This window comes from Puma concolor, chromosome A2 (assembly GCF_028749965.1).
Source record: "Puma concolor isolate L17-30 chromosome A2, mPumCon1.1.hap2, whole genome shotgun sequence".
NCBI lineage: Eukaryota > Metazoa > Chordata > Mammalia > Carnivora > Felidae > Puma > Puma concolor.
Genome location: NC_141668.1, coordinates 72,205,218 through 72,224,567, shown reverse-complemented (window position 1 = coordinate 72,224,567; position 19,350 = coordinate 72,205,218). Strand labels below are relative to the sequence as shown.

Sequence of the window (19,350 nt, the reverse complement as noted above, 5' to 3'; positions counted from 1 at the left end):
AACCGGAAGCTAAAATATTTCACTTTAACTACTATAGGAAAATTAACTGTGATCTCTCCTTTCAAATTCACAATAAACCCCAAATCTCCATAATAATCAGAGTGGTGACCAGATGAATGAGTGAAACACTGAAGAATGGGGAAGAATTTACACCAGGGCTGCCTAACTCCTAAGCATTTTTGAAATGAACAGCTTCATTTGTCAGAAAAGAAAGTCTACCTTCCGAAGTCACAACAGATGCCCTGGCAATTCCCGGGGTACAGAATGCTGAGGATCTATTCTAAAAATCTGATTAGTCCAAGGCAATTAAGTAGAAAGTGAGACATGCTAAAGATGAGCGCTCTGTAAGCAATAAAGCACATTTAAACCGCTATTGCATACATATTGCATAATGATTCTCAGATGAAGATCAAGAAAAAAAAAAAATTCTACCCAAGTGACTCTAGAAGAAAACAGCACTTTAGCTTTACCCACATTATTTTTCTCCAGAAACATGACATTAATAATCATGCCAACAACTTAATGTGTTGAGACTACCTATTTATTTCCTGAGACAACTTCTCCAACTTTTAAAATTTAACTTTGAGGATTATTTACTTCCCCGGCGCAGGAGCAATCACTGCATTCAAGGAATCGCAAAGAGCCGCCCGTGGGTCAGGTGAACGAGCGTTGACAAGCCAGAAGCTCATCTCTGAGCATTTCTCTCTCAGAAATATGAGCTCAGCACAGGACCGCCTGTGGCATCTTCAACAACTGGGAAGTGAGCTATTACAAGTTGCCCTGTGCCTTATTACAATCCCACAAAAGTGCATGGCACTTTTAAAAAAGATACAGAAAATAAGAACAAACTTGTTTAACATGAAAAATATACTTAACACAGTCAGTTAGAGTGACCATGGTTCTGACCTAACAATTGGAGTGAGAAAGTTCTGGGTATGGGGCTGGGGGTGTTGGGGAGAGACAGGAGTGAAAAAAGTAGGAAAAAGTTGGTTAAAAAAGATGACTGAAGGATATTTTCTTCTTTCTTTACATCGCTCATCACAGTCACCCTTAGTTTTCAAGGCTCTGGAGCATAAAAATAGTTTCCATGGAGTCAGATGTATTACAGGTTATCATGCCTCAGAAAGGGGGGGGGGGGTCCTGTGTGCATACTCTATAAATTAATTTTGAGCAATCAGGTTTTCAAAGTTAGATATGGTAATCAAAATAAACGATCAACAGGCAGATGGACAGGAAAGAAAAATCTGCCACAAGACATGTTCGAGACACTGAGAGTGTGCTCCTGAGATGGCCAGAATCCAGGCTAACCTGAAATGGAGAGAAGTTAAAAGGCCACAGGGTAGGAAATTACTTTTGACTGAAAGGTTTTATTTTCAATTGAAAAGCTAAAAATTATAACTAAGTATTGCAAGGTCATATAAGAGGGGTGAAAACTGCGGAAGGGACAACTGCCCCCCATTTCCCCCAGGGTAAGAGGATCCAGCAGCCAAGGGCTTAGCTGTCCTGCACCAGCAGCCAATGGCGGTTGCTCCCCCTTAACCCTGGGCTCCCCATCATCCATGGCCACTCTGCCCGGGAAGCCAGCTCCCAGCCAGCAAGAAACACCAGGAAAGGAATAACTATAAGAAACAAGTTAAGGTCAGGACACTTTGCAGGGGGAAATAAAAAGGGCACAAACAAACAAACAAACAAACCCTTTAATTCTCTTCTCAGATATTCAAGTTTGAAATACAATGAAAGGGGAGGAAGGAATGTGTTAAACTGCCCTGTTTCAGCTACTTTCCAGTTGTAAGAGATCAACTTGCAACACAGAGGATTATTCTTTTCAGACAGTTTATCAGAAAAAAATAAAATGTTTCCATCACAAGTATCTCTGCTGCCCTACGCAAAAATGTTAGCATGGCCTTCAGATTAAATATTCACTGAAACAAAGGTGAATAGTTCTGAGATTTTAAAAGAAGAGACTGAGTAAAGGTGTTAAGTTGATTCCCTGGCTGAGCTGCACTGTTAGAAAGGTCTGGAGTTGAAATCCAGCTCTACTTTTCATCCACTGATGCTAGTTCTGTTTTCCGAAACAAACAGAAAAGAGTTTATGTCTACTTTTAGTCTTCAAGCTAAACATTTCCAGACCCTTTGAGGATACCTCCTGTGACAGGATTGCCAGACCCCTCATCATCCCCACAGACTGTTCTGGAAGTTGTCTAATTTGTCAACGTCTCTCTTTAAATGTGACAGCCAGAAATGGACGCAATACTACAGATGTGGTTAATTAGAGTGGGGTACTATTAGTTTTTGTGACATATGGACACTATACTATTATCAGAATCTAAATTTGATTTTTTTTTCTCTTTTACAGAGACATCATGCTGCTGGTTCATATTAACCTTTTTCCTCAAAGATTGCCACCACATTAAGTCACCTTCTTCCTTATACACTGATGAATTATGGTGCATTTACTGCTATTAAGTATCTTTTCACATAACATCGCAGCCTATTTAAACCACATTAAACTCTAAATTCTTGTTATCTACTTGTAACAGTTCCCCCTTTTCAAGTCATTCCTGGATTTTAAAGCAAGCATCCTAGATCTTCATCAAAGTCATTCATAAAAATGCTGGAAAAACAAAAGACCCAGGGCAAAGGGTTAGATCTTTCTCCAGGGACCACTCTTGGACCCAAACCCAGTACCCCACACACCCGGAGGGTGCTAGTTCAGCCCATCTCATGCCCACAAAGCAATCCCGCTAGTCGACACACCATCTCACCCACAAGAGCATCTCAAGCCTTAACAAATGCTTTGCTGAAAGTAAGATTCACTTATGTTTCAAAACAACGTGTAAAAAAACTATACATATTAAAATTATAGTCTTTGAAAACTACATATGCACACAGAACAAAGACTAAAAGGAAAGGAGCCTCAATGGAAATGTCTGTTCCGGCGTCAGACTGTGGAGACTGTTTTTTATTCAATACTGTGTTTACTATAGTTACATTGTTTAAAAAATTGAAGACACCAGGAATTCTTCTTAGAGAGAATGTTGCTTGGAGGCAGTTCATGTAAAACAGCTTTAAGAGACTTGAGACTCTATCTGATCCTACCAACTTGAAAACCCCAATCAAAAAATATTCAGTTAAAAAGACTTGTTGATCCTTAGGAACACTAGCTTCTTTTTTTTTTTTTTTTTTTTTAATTTTGCTTTCCTGTTTTTGGCATAATATTTCTGGAAATCAGAGAGATAGCAAACCAGAGAACAGTATTCTAAAGTTTAGAAAAAGCCTGGATGGGGTATATATATAAGTGTGTGTGTGTGTGTGTGTGTGTGTGTGTGAGAGAGAGAGAGAGAGAGAGAGAGAGAGAGAGAGGCAGACAGAGACAGAGAGACAGAGAGTGAGTGACTCAGTCTGTTCATGTCTGTCTGTCTGTTATGTCTGTCTCTTTATCTATGCTGGAGAAGTTCAAAAGGATGAAAAGGAAAAAAAAAAAGTCACCATGTTTAATAGTTCTGTGAAGATTTGGACTAAAACAGACCTCCAGCCCAAGAATCTCTAATGGACACATAAACTCATATCATCTGTTCACCTAGAGTCCTCTTTTACACTAAGAGCAGGAAATAAGATCAGCAGTAGGATTTGCACTTTGGTGTTTAGAGCTGAGGCAAGGGTAAGGTTTAAGAAAAGGAGTCGGGGGGCGCCTGGGTGGCGCAGTCGGTTAAGCGTCCGGCTTCAGCCGGGTCACGATCTCGCGGTCCGTGAGTTCGAGCCCCGCGTCAGGCTCTGGGCTGATGGCTCGGAGCCTGGAGCCTGTTTCCGATTCTGTGTCTCCCTCTCTCTCTGCCCCTCCCCCGTTCATGCTCTGTCTCTCTCTGTCCCAAAAATAAATAAAAACGTTGAAAAAAAAATTAAAAAAAAAAAAAAGAAAAGAAAAGGAGTCGGTAAGAGTAAGTGTACAGTTATCAAAAAAGAAAAAGAAATAAAGTGGCTGGTTATTTTGCAGAAAATATCCATAAATCCTGCCCTTATTGGAATCCCAAACAATCTGAATATTTGATGGAGAATTTTTTAACATGTCAGGGTTTCTTTACTGCCTCAGCATTTGTTTAGAGCATGGTTTTCTCAGTGGAAAACCAGCGTTAGAAACTGAATACATGTTACCCTTATCTCTTTGAGATGGTCTCTCACTAGGTTTCTCTGGTGCTGTCTCTTGCTATTTTTAATGTCTGAGAGCAAGACAAGTGAATATTCCACTTTGCTTAGAAATACAATTTGTCCATTGTCCTAGAAGCTAAGTTAAATACATCAGGTAAACCAACAGCTTTTAGATTTATGGAAAACCCTTATAATAAAGAGGTAAGATGAGCAAATACTAAGTCCAGTTGACAACTGAAAATTTTACTTTGCTTAGAAATAAATTTTGTCTACCACCCTAAAAGTGAAGCCAAAAGTATCTGGTAAATCAGCAGGTTCACAGATCTATAGCAAATTTTCATTTAAAATACATAAAATGTCCAACTAGAAAGTCTAGTTATTATTTGACAAGTGAAAATTCCACTTTGTTTTGAAATACAATTTTCCCGCCACCCTAGAAATTAGGCTAAATACTTGAGGTAAGTCAACAGTTTCACAGATGGAAAATTGTCATAAAATAGGTTAAATGTCCAAAGAGAAGTCTAGCTAGTATTTGACAAGGGAAAATGCTACTTTGTTTTGAAATACAATTTTCCCATTGCACTAGAAGTTAAATACAGGTGGTCAATCAACAGCTTCATGGATCCACAGCAAATGCTCATCAAAATGAATTAAAATGTCCGAATATAATGCCCAGTTATTATTTGATAAAATAAATATGCTCAGGAACACCTTTTTTTTTTTTTGCTTTACATGTAACCGTGTGCAAAATGGGTAAGAAATAGTCAACACTGAGAATATCTGAGAAAATCCAAAATTCACTTAGGAATAATAAATGTCAAAAAAGTGTTTTAAATTCTTGTCTATTAATTGGAGGGAGGCTAATGTTTTGTAAGATAACACAAATGTTATCTAAGGTATTTGTCAATGTTATATTTTTGTATTTATTTTTAATATTGTTTTGCTGTTTCAGATTTGAAAAGTCTTATCATAATTACTTATCAATGTTGTTTTTTTTGCTCAGAAAAGTATTTCTAAGCAAAATAAAAATTATTTAAAATGAAAAGAAATAAAAAACACAAGGAAATACACCAAAATGATAACTATGCGTATGTTACAATAGTGAGATCAGAGGAAATTATCAGTTATCCAGTTTTAAATATTTATGTACTAACGTTGTTCATTTAAATTTTAATTAGAAAAAGCAATTAATATTATTTCCTTTTAAAAAATCTCTGTAAATTTAATGTTGTTTAACAGTTAGGTCTCTTTGGAAAGAAAATAATGAAGGAAAATTAATTTGATCTGATTTTTAATTTTTAGGAATCATACATATGTAGCTCTATGAGAAATATATGTTATTTTGGTACATGTAAATGCATAAAGAAAGTCTGAAAAAGTAAACTACATAATGTGTATGGGGATTAGTTTAGGATGAAGAAGTTACAGGTGATCTTGATTTTCTTCTTGATTTTTTTCCCAGTTTTCTGTAGTTTTATTCTCCTGAATTTTGCACAGTGAATAAAAATTCAGTATGATAAAAAATAATACTAAAGATGTTTTTATACAAAAAAATTCTGGTTAACATTTTGAAATAAAAAATGAAATTGGTTCAAAGTTATTCAAACTTTAAAACTCTTGGGATAGATTTTTAAACTTTTATTTTCCCTACCATCTATCCTGGTTTTTAATCTCACTTTTTAGATAAAGAATATCTATCAGTTAACAAATAGGCAAACTAAATTTTCTAGATTGAAAAAAACATCTAAGGGGTTGACAGTTCGGCAGTCAGAATGGTACTCTGGCAAACATAAGACATCCTAAAATTTTATCTTGCAGAAAAGGATGAACATCTTAAGATTAAAGGCACTTCTAAAAAGTATAATTGTGTTCACCCAACTTCCTAGAAAAACATCTTCCACTGTTGGAAATTTTCACTTCATTCATTCATAGATCTGATGCTCAACATTTTATTTCTGATAAAAAGTAAAATCCCAGTAATTGTGTTCCACTTTTGTTTATTCCTAGAAAAGCTAGCTTTAATTGCGATCCCTGACACCCTGTCACGTACAATGGGTCAAATTCTTATTTATACTATATGTATAAATAATCTGTAGCAATGTTACTAAAATATACTCAATTTTAGCCTTTAAATACAAACGTGGTCATCCGCATCTCAGACACCTCACTCAGCTGTAGACAACTGGCTTTCCATTTTAACTTAAACTTCTTTTTCTAAGATTATCAACAAATTGTCCTTTTTCTCAGACCCTGACACTTTGAGGCGCTTAAATGGACATCCTCGTTATGGCTCTTTTTTTTTTTTTTTTTTTAAGCATCCTTCTTTATCAGTATTTCAGCGGTTTGCAACTCATTGCACTTTTATCTAAAGTAAAATATGTATATTTATATGCATAAATACACACAAACATTTGTGGCCGAATCTCAGCAACACGCTTGAAAGGATTAAACATGCGGTTACCGTGACTAAATGTATTCATTCATTCTACAAGACTTAGAAAAACGTAACGTTGCAGAGAGAGCTAGGTCTCTGTGTAAACCTTGTAATCACCACTAAAAGGCCATAGCTGGGAGCCTCCGAAGCCTCCAAGCACACTGGAGGCATCCACAGCTGTTTTTAATTGTTTTTGCTTTTCAAAATAGCGCACTTGGTGGGGCAAACGGGGCTGTTTGCAGCGTCTCTGGCCCCCAGCCGGGGTTAACCCTGACCTGAACGCCCTGTTTAGCTCCCAGCATTTCACGATTCTGCTTCCCTGCTCCGTAAAACCTAAGAAAAACGAGATTTCCGCCGCCAAGAAATGCTCTTAGGAGGAAGGGGAATTAGGTGTTTCAAATGCACATTTTTGTGTTCCCTCCCGATCGGATTCAAGGAAAGAAAAAAAAAGGATGTTTATGTGGACGGGGATGCAGCTTGACACCCATTTCCTATGGCTTGTCTCCGGGCCGCAGAGCCCCATTCGTGTGGTAACGACCCCCAGAAAAATGGGCAACAACACCCAAGTCTTTGCTTCAGGGATGGGGAGAGGTCCACCACCAGGGCTGGTAATTAGGGGTAGGGGGTGCGGTGGGAATGGAAATAGGAGACAGAATTTCTGCGCGCTCTGGGCAGGGAGGGGCCCGCGGGGGCGCGGAGAAAAATAAAAGGCCAGGGGTCAAGGCTGAGAAGGGACTCACAGGGCCCAGGAATTGGGGTGCGGGGTGTTCTGGACGAGGGGTGTCGTGAGGATGCGGGTAGAAAGAGGGGCTGGCGCCCAGAAAATGCCCCCAGGTACCCAAAACCCGGGCGGGGGATGGGGAGGCGGCGGCCTGTTGGCCCCAGGACCTCCCGTCGCGCGCGGGCCACTAACCTGTCAGCAAGAAGGTGCCAGTGGTCGCGGGGCTCATCCTGCGTGTCCCCCGACCCTGTCCCGTCCAAGCACAAGGGTCTCCCAGCTCCCACCACCGGGACAATTGCATTCTTGGCCTGACTAGGCCGGCCGTCCTCGATTCTCCCCTCCCCTCCCTTTCTTCTTTCCTCCCAGCTTGGCCAGTTCAGCATCAGCATCCTGCACCCCCTCCTTAATCCCGTACTCCCCCTAGCGGCGGGCCAGTGTAGCGTGGCCATCGCCGCCACCCCCATCCCCCAATCCCCCCCAACCCCCGCCCCCGCTCCCCTCCGCCCCCCTAACCCGCGGAGCACGCTGGGATTTGGCGCCCCCCGCCTCTGTTCAGCCTATATAAGGCTCCCGGTCGGCGCTCCCGGTACACGCGCTTCAACTTCGGTTGGTGTGTGTCGAAGAAACCTGACTACGACCTGGGGAGAACAGCGAAGAGGGTCCACCGAGCCTTGCGAAAGGTCCGCTGAGCGGGCTCGCGTCCGGGGCCACTCCGGGCTGCGGAGCACCCAGCGGAACCCACGCCTGGCACAGGTGTGGGACCCCGTCCTCCTGTCTTCGCAGAGGAGTCCTCGCGTGGTGAGTATGCGGTGAGGATGTTTCTTTTTTTAAGATCACATTCATTCCCTGTCCTTTTCGGGAGCTGCGGGAGATAGAGTAGTGCCCCTAAGTGTCTCCACGAAAATCTTGTCACGCCTTCACTGGCTGTACCCCAAAACAGAGTGGAGAGAGAAACCAAGCCTTCAGGGCTTTGATTTCCAGGACCCAAGTCCAGATAAGAGCTGTAGACAGACATGAGCTGCGGACAGACATGAGCTGCAGACGGATAAGAGCTACAGACCAATTTGCAATTTGTTCTTCAAATGCGCTACATAGTGATAGGCGCTACAAACTAATTGGCGCTTCAATGCGCTATAAACTGATAAGCGCTTCAAATGCACTGTAGACTGGCGCTTCAAATGCGCTACTAGCTGATGGGTGCTTCAATGCGCTACAAACTGATAAGCGCGTCAGATGCGCTATAGATGGATGGACGCTTCAATGCACTTACAAACCATTATGGACTGCAGCAATATATGAGCTGCAGACTGATGATTGATTTGCGCTTTAAATGCGCTACAAAATCTGAGCTGCAGAAGATTAGCGCTACAAAAATGATACCATTAGCACTACAACAGCGCTTCATTGTGTTACAAGGCACAGGAACTGCAGAGGTACATGAGCTGCGGAGAATTTACACCTAAAATGCGCTACAAAGTAATAACAGCTGCAGAGATATACAAGCTGCACTGTTTTATGCTATAAAGAAACCTGCTAAAAAGGGACAAGAGCTGTAGAGTAAGATTACTCTGTCTTCTTGGAGGGGGACCCCACCCTTTGTCTCTAACACACCTTTTGGAATGGCTCCCACTATGTTTTTCTGCAGGACGGTTGTCTGCATGATGGTGCTGTTACACAAAATGGAGCCCCGGGCAAAAATTAGTGTTTAACATTCTGCCCACACCATTCCTGCTATAGCAGTGGAGTGGAGGGGCGCTGACTTGAGTGTAAAAGGGAATCTTTTGGTGGTGGCAGAGCGAGCTGCCTTGCCTAGTTGCGCTTGATTGAAGTGGCAGTGTAGTTGTAGTGGTGGCGCGAATGGGCGTCCAGCAACAGTTTGTGGAAACTGTTGGTTTGCTTAGTATGGGCGGGGAGGGGTGGTTGGATCTGGGGATGATTGCTCTTGTTGCATGAAATGAATCTGGCTGTTGGAGGCTGGTGGGAGGGGTTTTGGGAAGGGGGGATCGTGGGAGAGGCAAACAGCCAGTCTCAGACCTGCCCCGCCCATTCTAGCGCGCCTTCTCTGCAGTATCTGCTCAGAGCGGGCTTAGCGCCTCCCAGCGCCTACTCAGTGCGCGCCTCCTCTGCAGCGCGCCTTCCCAGAGCGCGCCTTCTAGACCATTTCTCCCCAACCCCGCCCCTCCCTAGCCCCCTCCTCTGGGTGTCTCCCCCCCAGACCCCGCCTCTCCTTGAGCCCGCCTCCTCTGAAGCCTGTCCCCCAGGCCCCGCCTCCCCGTGAGCCCGCCTCCTTTGAGGCCTCTCCCCCAGGCCCCGCCTCTCTCTGAGCCCTCCCCTGAGGCCACTCCCCCAGGCCCCGCCTCTCCCTGAGCCCTTCTCCTCTGAGGTGGCTCCCCCAGACCCCACCTCCCCCTGTGAGCCCACCTCCTCTGAGGTGGCACCCCCCCTGAAACCTCCCTCCCTAGGCCCGCCTCCTCTGAGGTGGCTTGCTCAGACCCCGCCTCTCCAAAGCTTGGCCCCTCCCTGAGCCAGCCTCCTCTGAGTTGGCCTACGGCCCCGCCTCCCCGGAACCCGCCTGCGCCTGCGCAGTGTGAGCCCCCAGCCCCTCCCATCAGGCCCACCTCCTCTGCGCCTGCGTACTGCCTTCACTGCCTGAGCCTGGCTGCACAGCCCCTCCCTTCTGCGGTTTCTGTGGCGCCGGTTTTGCTTTTTATCCAGCAGTGTCTAATAAATATAAGAACAATAAACAAGAACAATTAGCAACAATGATAATTATACCTGGAATTTACAAGCACTTTTTACAAGTGCTTTGCATATATTAAATAACATAATCCACAATTTAAACTTGACAGTGGGTTATGAAAGGTGCTTCTGAGCATACATGGCTGGTGCCTCTAAGGGCAATCCAGCTAAATGTTTTTACTACTTTACTACTTGTTTTAAATACTTTTAAGGTTTAAATACTTTTAAGGTTTTTTTAAGACACTAATGGGCATTTATGGTGGCTTACTGGAATAGGATTCTTTGGTGGATACAAAATAAGGAACAATTTGAACTGTGTTTCCTAGGAGTTTAGTGGCTTATTGGCATTGTTGGCCTTGGAGCAAGGATGAGGTGTTTATGTGTATGCCTGTGAAGCTAGGTTTTTTTTTCTTGGAACCCTAGGGTATTAGCCCTGGCTAACTTGCCTGCATATTTATTAATTGTGCCTGGCACATGGTAGGCATTCATTAAATATGTGTTAAATGACCAGAGTAAATTGGTTTATTCAGTGCCTTCTTTGGTGTCTGCAGGTGTTTTCTGGTTTTTTTCCTGTGGTGCTTTGCTGTGCTGGATTGTCCAAGGCATTGCTAGCCTTATTTCTCACACTTAATAGGATCTTTAAAAAAAAAAAAGCGTGTATGTATGTATGTATACATATATATATATATATACTTTAAACTCCAATAATGTAAGCTGTAATTATAATAAAAAAACTATTTTAATTTAAAATATTCAGAAGAATTAGCTTTTTAAAAATAAAAAGCAAAAACTATTTAAGTATTTAAATTTGGGGTGAGTGGATTACTTACTGGTGGTACATAATTTTCATTTAAAATTTGTATAATGTAAAAAGTGGTTACATTACAAAATACATAGTTGAACATTTTAGCTGGCATTGTTAAACTTTTTTATTAAACCAATTTATGCCTTACTTTTAGTCATATGTACCATGTTTATGTTTCTAACTAAATGAAGAAATTTTAAAACCTCATTTATCTTGATACTTTTATACATACTTATAATTACAGCTTTCAGTAAGTCCCCATGCCCACATTGCCACCCTGACCCTCCCCCCCCCCAACTCCTATTAGGAAATTCTGTGTCTGCATTTTTTTAAAGTTCAAAACAATGGTAAAAATGTGCATATTAATATAATTTGCATTTCACAAATAGTACACAGAGTACTAAAAAAGAAATTGGGACTTTTGAAAATGTAAAGCAATTAAGAGTTGCTTAATGAAGTGTCATTTCCTAATGAGATGTTTAATGTGTGACAGTTTTGGGCCACTGTTACTCTTTGATATGTTTGGGGAACGGAAGTTTTTAGAAGTCATCCTGAATAGTCAGAGATGAATTAAATGTATTTAATTCCTATATAGACTAGCAATGAATTCTTTGTCATATGTAAAGGTGACGTCTGTCCCATGTGGCTCGGCTCTATGCTATGTATCCTTTCAGGTTTTCCTAAAACCTGACTGCACCTCCCCAGTCCAGCCCCTCATAAGGGGGGTTTAAAGAGCCATAGTTCTGTAATTCAAATCAAGTCCTAATGCTCCTGTTTCTATGTTAACTGGTGCTCTAGTTACTGTTTAAATATTTTAAAACTTTATTTACACAAATGTTAACCTGCCTGCCCACTATCCTATCACTTTTAAAGTTGAAACCTCTCTTCTCTGGACAGTCATCTCCTTTAGGATTTAGAACCCCACCCCAAAATTTAAAACCCCAGAGGTGGGCACCTGAAACCTGATCTTGGTAAAGGTCAGGGGTCTCAAACTGGTGACCTTGCAGGCCAAATAAGACCCTTAATTTGTTTGACCAGCACTGGAATACAATTTTTTTTAAAGAATTGAATGTCTTTGGGGAGGGGGGGCATGCATCCCCAAATTACAGTCACAGCCTCCTCCTTACTGTCTTAACTTCAGGTCCTTTTCACTTTTATGGTACCTTCCTGTCTACTAAAAGCATTTGAATTTTAAGCCCTTATTGATCTTCTGATTCCCTAAACAATACAATGATTGCTGATTTCTGAACATGTTGTTATATCTGTCCTATTATTGTATTTCGCAGATATTAAAACCCATCAGATCTGGGCCTCAATAAAACTCATCTCAGTGACTGTGATTGACATGTAGCTTGTTAACCTTCCTGACCTGGGTCAGGCAGCGCCAGGCCATGCTCTGAATGCCTTTCCAGAATTTTGAAAGTATTGTCTGGATGACAGAAGTGGCACCCGAGTCACCTGACTTGTGCTTATTAGTTGTTATTTAATGGGACATTAAAACTCTTAATTTTGTAAATAAAAAGTCTACTATTTTGTAACCTTATATTCTGAGTGTCACCAATACAGTTATCTCCAAGGAGTTGGAAATGAAACAGTGTCACAGGTTATGATGTATTGCATCTTCTAGTTTTTCTACATTTTCAGACTATTTAATCTTAAATGTCAATTAAAACTATTAAAATGGCACAGTAATTCTGTCTCTTAAAGATTCTGCTTGGGGGCTTGGGGGGAGATTCTGCTTGCTGTATAGCCACTCCTTGGAGTAGGGAAGGGGAGGGCAGGGGAGGGGCCTAAAGGATTATGAGGGATCTTAAGGAAGAGGAAGGAAAGGGTATTTCTCTACACCCAGGGTCAAGGCTGAAGTGTACAGCCATCATTTTTGATTATCACGTTGTGTGTGTGTTTTTTTTTTATGCCCTATTGATTTAAATGTTAGCTATTTTTCACCTAACTTCTTTGAATAACACATGTTTATCTTTGTGGGTTATAAATAATATAATTAATTTAGTGTCCATTTTGCCTTGATGAGTCAGAGAGGAAAAGGTGGCCAGGACTGCTAAGTTAAAATTGTAGTGAATAGGCAGTCTGCCTGCTTTGTATATTATATTTTTAAACTTTTGAGCACTTTTCTAAAGTTTTCCAGATATGAGAATTTAATGCTCATTGTAAAGTTATTAAAAAAATTGCTCTAAATGCACTTAGCCCTATTTTTAGGAAGTACATAGGCACTGTTGGATCATTTATTTTAGGTGTGATTTATTGTCCCCATAGCCATAATTAGGGACCTTTAATCCCCCAACCCCCCCATGTGCCATATATCCACTCACCACCTAGGAGTGCAGCCCTATCCTGCTCTAAATTACAAACTTTTTGGTGGGACTGTGCTGACAAATTTTGTTTAAAAACCAGAAGTTGCAGACTGGTGACCTGAAAGTCAAATGAGGTCCTGGATTTGTTCAACCTACGGTGTATACAAAAATAATTTAAAAATTTAGGTGGAAAATGTATGCCTAGGTTGCTATAGTTGCAGCCCCTCCCTGTTTTAATCTTAGCCTCTTTACACAGAATGTTACATTTCTATTTTCTTATTAATAACTTTATTAATATCAATAACTTATTAACAACTTTAATAACTATTAATAATGTAATAACTAACAGTTATTAAATATTCACACTGTGCCTTACCTGCATTTTTTAATTAAATCTATACTGTAAGTTTTTGAGTGTCCCAATTTGATAGCTCAGCTCCTCCTAAGAGGCATCAGTTAATATTTGTTGATTGATCGTATAATAAGGAGAGAAACTGATATACACATGTTGCTGCTCAGTGCCACTTCTGTCCCACAGGGAATTCTCTTTGGGAAGTCAAATTGTGGTCAGAAAAGTAATTTAGATAATCCTGTGGGTTTTGTGGCAGTTGTTGTTGTTTGTTTTGATAATCATTTACCTTCTGCATGGAGGTAGACCACATGACAGTTGGCCAAAGTGCCCCCTTCCCCCAGAGTTGATGAATACAGGTATTGTGATTTTAAGCCCCCACCTTTTTTTTTTTTTTTTGGTTCCCTATTAGCTGGAATATTAGCTGTGTTTCAGGTAACTTGTCTAATAACAGTTAATCATTTTGGCTTTACTTTGTGGTTTTATTCTGGCTGGGTCTTTGACTTGAGAGGTTTTTGCTGTGCTCTGTTGATACAGGGTTGTTTGTTTACAATGTCTCAGTGTTCTTTTCTAGTCGGTGAAGGTAAGCTTGCTGTTGATATAGTTATGTGTTGTTGAGTCATAATGAACAGGTGACATTTGAGGAGGAAAAGGTCATTTGGATTTTTAAAAAATGGGGTGCTTTTTGTTATGCTTTGTTTAATTGATTAACTTCTTTCTCCCCTTTTCAAGGTTTGCATTTCTTTACTAATTACTGATGTAAACAAGTAGGGCAAAGAGATACTTTAAATACTCATGTATTTGAAGTATTTTTGGTGGATACTTTAAATACTCATGTATTTAAAGTATTTTTGGTGGATACTTTAAATACTCATGTATTTAAAGTATTTTTGGTGGATACTTTAAATACTCATGTATTTAAAGTATTTTGGTGCATACTTTAAGTACTCATGTATTTAAAGTATTTTGGTGGACACTCTAAATGCTAAATTCTTTTTTGTAATGTGCTGCTTTGAATGTACATGTTAAATTTATGCTTTTGTCTTCCTTTACAGAAACAAAAAGCTTTTGAAAACAAAAAGAAGAAAGGGTGGAAGAGGAGGCCAGGACCCAGGCCTCCATCCCCACAGGAGCGAAGCTGCACCTGGGAGGTCTCCTCCCACTCCAACTCTCACCCTGGGGCCCGACTGCCCACCTCCTCCTCCTCCTCCTCCCCCCAACGGCCCTTCCTCCTCCTCTTCCTCCTGCTCCTCCTCCTCTTCTTCTTCTTCCTCCTCGCGCAGCGGCCAAAGAGGCCAGTACATCCCCAACCTGGCCGAACGAAGGCGGGACGATCTCTCTGAAGAGATCAACAACCTCAGAGAGAAGGTCATGAAGCAGTCAGAGGAGAACAACAACCTGCAGAACCAGGTGCAGAAACTCACGGAGGAGAACACCTCCCTCCGTGAGCAAGTGGAGCCCGCCCCTCAGGATGAGGAGGATGACCTCGAGCTCCGAGGTGCTGCAGCGGCCGCTGCCCCGCCCACTCCCATAGAGGAAGAGTGCCCAGATGACCTTCCCGAGAAGTTTGACGGCAACCCAGACATGCTGGTTCCTTTCATGGCCCAGTGCCAGCTCTTCATGGAAAAGAGCACTCGAGATTTCTCAGTCGATCGCGTCCGCGTCTGCTTCGTGACCAGCATGATGACCGGCCGTGCCGCCCGCTGGGCCTCTGCGAAGCTGGAGCGATCCCACTACCTGATGCACAACTACCCAGCCTTCATGACCGAGATGAAGCACGTCTTTGAAGACCCTCAGAGGCGGGAGGCTGCCAAACGCAAGATCAGACGTCTGCGCCAAGGCATGGGGTCAGTCATCGACTATTCCAACGCCTTCCAGATGATTGCCCAGGACCTGGATTGGAATGAGCCCGCCCTGATTGACCAGTACCACGAGGGCCTCAGCGACCACATCCAGGCGGAGCTGTCGCGCCTTGAAGTGGCCAAGTCGCTGTCCGCACTGATAGGCCAGTGCATCCACATCGAGAGGAGGCTGGCCAGAGCGGCCGCGGCGCGCAAGCCTCGCTCCCCGCCGCGCGCGCTCGTTCTGCCGCACATCACCAGCCACCACCAGGTAGATCCCACCGAGCCTGTGGGAGGTGCCCGCATGCGCCTGACCCAGGAAGAAAAGGAACGACGCAGAAAGCTGAACCTTTGCCTCTACTGTGGGAATGGAGGTCACTACGCCGACAGCTGTCCTGCCAAGGCCTCAAAGGCTTCGCCGGCGGGAAACTCCCCGGCCCCGCTGTAGAGGGACCTTCAGCGACCGGGCCAGAATTAATAAGGTCCCCACAAGATGATGCTTCATCTCCACACTTGCAAGTGATGCTCCAGATTCATCTCCCGGGCAGACACACCCTGTTCGTCCGAGCCATGATCGATTCTGGTGCTTCTGGCAACTTCATCGATCACGAGTACGTTGCCCAAAATGGGATTCCTCTGAGAGTCAAGGACTGGCCGATACTTGTGGAAGCAATTGACGGACGTCCCATAGCATCGGGCCCCGTTGTCCACGAAACGCATGACCTGATCGTTGACCTGGGAGATCACCGCGAGGTGCTGTCATTCGACGTGACTCAGTCTCCGTTCTTCCCCGTTGTCCTCGGGGTGCGCTGGCTGAGCACACACGACCCCAACATCACGTGGAGCACCCGATCTATCGTCTTTGATTCTGAATATTGCCGATACCACTGCCGGATGTACTCTCCGATACCGCCGTCGCTCCCCCCACCAGCGCAGCCGTCCTTCTACTACCCGGTGGATGGATACAGAGTTTACCAACCAGTGAGGTACTACTATGTCCAGAACGTGTACACTCCGGTGGATGAAAACGTCTACCCAGATCACCGCCTGGTTGACCCGACCATAGAGATGATCCCTGGAGCACACAGTATCCCCAGCGGACACGTGTACTCGCTGTCCGAGCCTGAAATGGCAGCTCTGCGAGATTTCGTGGCCAGAAACGTGAAAGATGGGCTGATCACCCCAACGATCGCCCCCAACGGAGCCCAAGTTCTCCAGGTGAAAAGGGGGTGGAAACTGCAAGTTTCCTACGACTGCCGAGCTCCCAACAACTTCACCATCCAGAATCAGTATCCTCGACTCTCTATTCCAAATTTGGATGACCAGGCTCACCTGGCGACGTATACTGAATACGTACCTCAGATACCTGGATACCAAACGTACCCCACCTATGCCACGTACCCGACCTACCCGGTAGGATTCGCCTGGTACCCGGTGGGGCGAGACGGACACGGGCGATCGCTCTATGTCCCCGTGATGATCACCTGGAATCCGCATTGGTACCGCCAGCCTCCGGTACCCCAGTATCCGCCGCCGCAGCCGCCGCCGCCGCCGCCGCCTCCGCCGCCGCCGCCGTCTTACAGCACCATGTAAACACTTGTCGTGTTCTTCGAGATCTCTGCCCTCAGATTTACTCCTGTTCAGCTTCTCAACCAATGACTGTGTGCCAAATTGGGCTACTGCATCTTCAGGCCAAACCTGAGGCACGGTCCTCTCTGAAACGGCTACGGAAAGGTCAGGGCCACCCTGGACGGGCACACGTCCTGAAAAGCACCAAAAGAGCGACAGAGCATTTACCAACAAATTATCTCTCGGTTTTCCACCGTAACTGCCAATGTAACGAAAATTCGTTGAAATCTCTGTCACCATCTGAATTAATAGGCTGCCACATTCCACCTTTAACATTTACAGAGAAGCTGATGCAAACACAGGAAATGCTGATTTCTCTATGGAGGGGGAGATACAGAGGAGGAGGAGGAGGACATGACTTTTCTTGCAGTTTCGGTACCCTCTTTACATCATTGGAGGACCGACGCCTTATTAAGGAAGCCAGAATTGTTGGTGCAGTGTAAAACGGCTTCCGTGATCTTTTTGCTGCACCCTTAGAAACTTCACCATCTTCAGACTCCACATTCATGGTTCCGTTAATTCTCAAGGAGCAGCAACTAGACTGGTTCTCCCAGGAGCAGGCAAACCCCCTGCAACAGCAACACCTCAGGCCTCAGAAGGAAGTGCTCTCTCAGAAGGGACTCTGGCATGTTTAGAGTGTGCCTTCACACCCTGGTGCAAATCACATGTACCCAAGAATTCTGGCTTTCTCACAACACCTTACCATCATCATGCCAGTAATGGCTTCCATGAAGTGTTAAACCCGGTAATTAGAGACTGTTGGTGATTACGTTTTGGTCACGCACGAGGGTTAATGAGTAGCAGCAAATCAAAAGGATTCTTAACCCATACCCACCTCTTAAGAGACTCTGAGTTAATGCTACCAACTTGTCCATCAGAAGAAATTTCATGGGTGTTGTTAACTGGCTGGAAGAGCTTCATCTGAAGTCTTGGAAGCATCTCTCCATGTGTCTGCCTCCATTTGCATCTGGGCATTTCATCAGCAGTCCCCTCACTAGACTATAGCATTAGGATGCTTAGAGAGGGGACATGAATTTAGCACCCAGACCCACACTCCTATGCCTGCGAGGGATATCTTTGAAGAAGAGGGATTGAGGCACTGGACATGGCCTTGAAGATACAGACTTCTTTTGTGAGCTTTAAATCCAGAGAGTGACCTGATGGGTAACCACTTTAAAAGGATCAAGAGTTCACACAACGGAAAGCGGTCCCCTCTAGGGGATGGAGAGGATAATAAGCTGCCAATGAATGAAAGGCCTCGAAGCAACTCAAATGACTCAAAGCAACGGACAACACAAGCGTTGTCTTCAGTCTGGTGATGACGTCTAGTCTCCTGGATGCTTTGTGCTAACCTGGGACTGCCTGACTTCTTTAGCCTGGTCTTTTGCTACTACCTTGAACTGTTTGTCTAACCTTTCTCTTTCTGTTTAATTCTTTACTACTGCCATTAACCCTGCTGCAGGATTCGTGTCATCTTTCCTGCCTGGTTGCTGAGACTCCATTTTGCTGCCATGCACGGAGGAGAAAGAGGCAGGTTTCGAGGGGCATGTGTTTCAATACACAACGTCCAATTGCCAAAACACAGTTTGAGCAGTAGACCGTGTGGTATATATTTCCAATTGCTTATCATGAAGAGGAGTCCAACGGTGAAGTTTCATTTTTCATCCACATCATCTTTCATACATTCATTATCGTCCCCCCCCCATTCTTGCATGTTTAAATACTTAAAAGTTTTAGCTGTAGGTTAGTGGTGTCTTTTAACAGTGTTTTAAAGTGGTGACTGCTTTCAGAAGTTATTTCCATTGAATTACAAAGTTCTATCCAATTCTTACTGTTAAACTAATTAAAATGGATAAGTTAACATAGTATAAAATATTTTACTGTGAACTTCTCTTACAACACTGTGAATGAGAGTCCTCAGAACTGGAGTATTTGTATAGTGGTTCATCCCGTTAACCTTCAATCTTCTATTTTAACATATACAAGTTCAATTTTATCAATTGGGCCTTTAACAAGTCACACAAAAAGATCTACAAATCCAAAGAAGATAACTAATTGGCTAGTTAATTCCAAAAACGTTTCCTCCCCCCCCCCCCCCCCTTCAGTGGAATCAGAAAGCTTGTCAGTCACCCACGTGTATTAGAGTAATTACTTTTAAAATGGTGCGTTTGTGCTTCTGGACTATTTTGAAGCGTCACTTCAGTTTACCTCAGATCAATCCATCATCCATACATTTGATTCAAGTTGTTTTGTGTCAAACTTACAGTTGTCAATTGATCTTCAAGCTGCAGAGGACCTAGAAGTAGGTCATTTGTCTGCAGCCCTGTGGCATGTGCACACGGACATTTGCCATCACTGCAAGCAAACGTCTGGAGAT

The 19,350-nt window shown here is 43.3% G+C and overlaps 1 protein-coding gene across 7 annotated transcripts in view; it reads right to left on the bottom strand.

The window, feature by feature from the left end:
• The window catches only part of SGCE (sarcoglycan epsilon), a 70,166-nt gene extending 62,498 nt beyond the window's left edge, over nt 1–7,668 (bottom strand). For 3 of the 7 annotated variants that reach the window (XM_025929483.2, XM_086696111.1, XM_086696113.1), the window contains exon 1: nt 7,494–7,666. In XM_025929483.2, coding sequence (XP_025785268.2) covers nt 7,494–7,602 — 109 coding nt within the window. In that variant the 5' untranslated portion in view covers nt 7,603–7,666. Of the gene's footprint in view, nt 1–7,493 lie in introns of all 7 variants that reach the window. The other 4 variants (XM_086696109.1, XM_086696108.1, XM_086696110.1 and 1 more) reach the window with 4 other exon arrangements.
• Between the last annotated feature and the right edge of the window lie 11,682 nt (nt 7,669–19,350).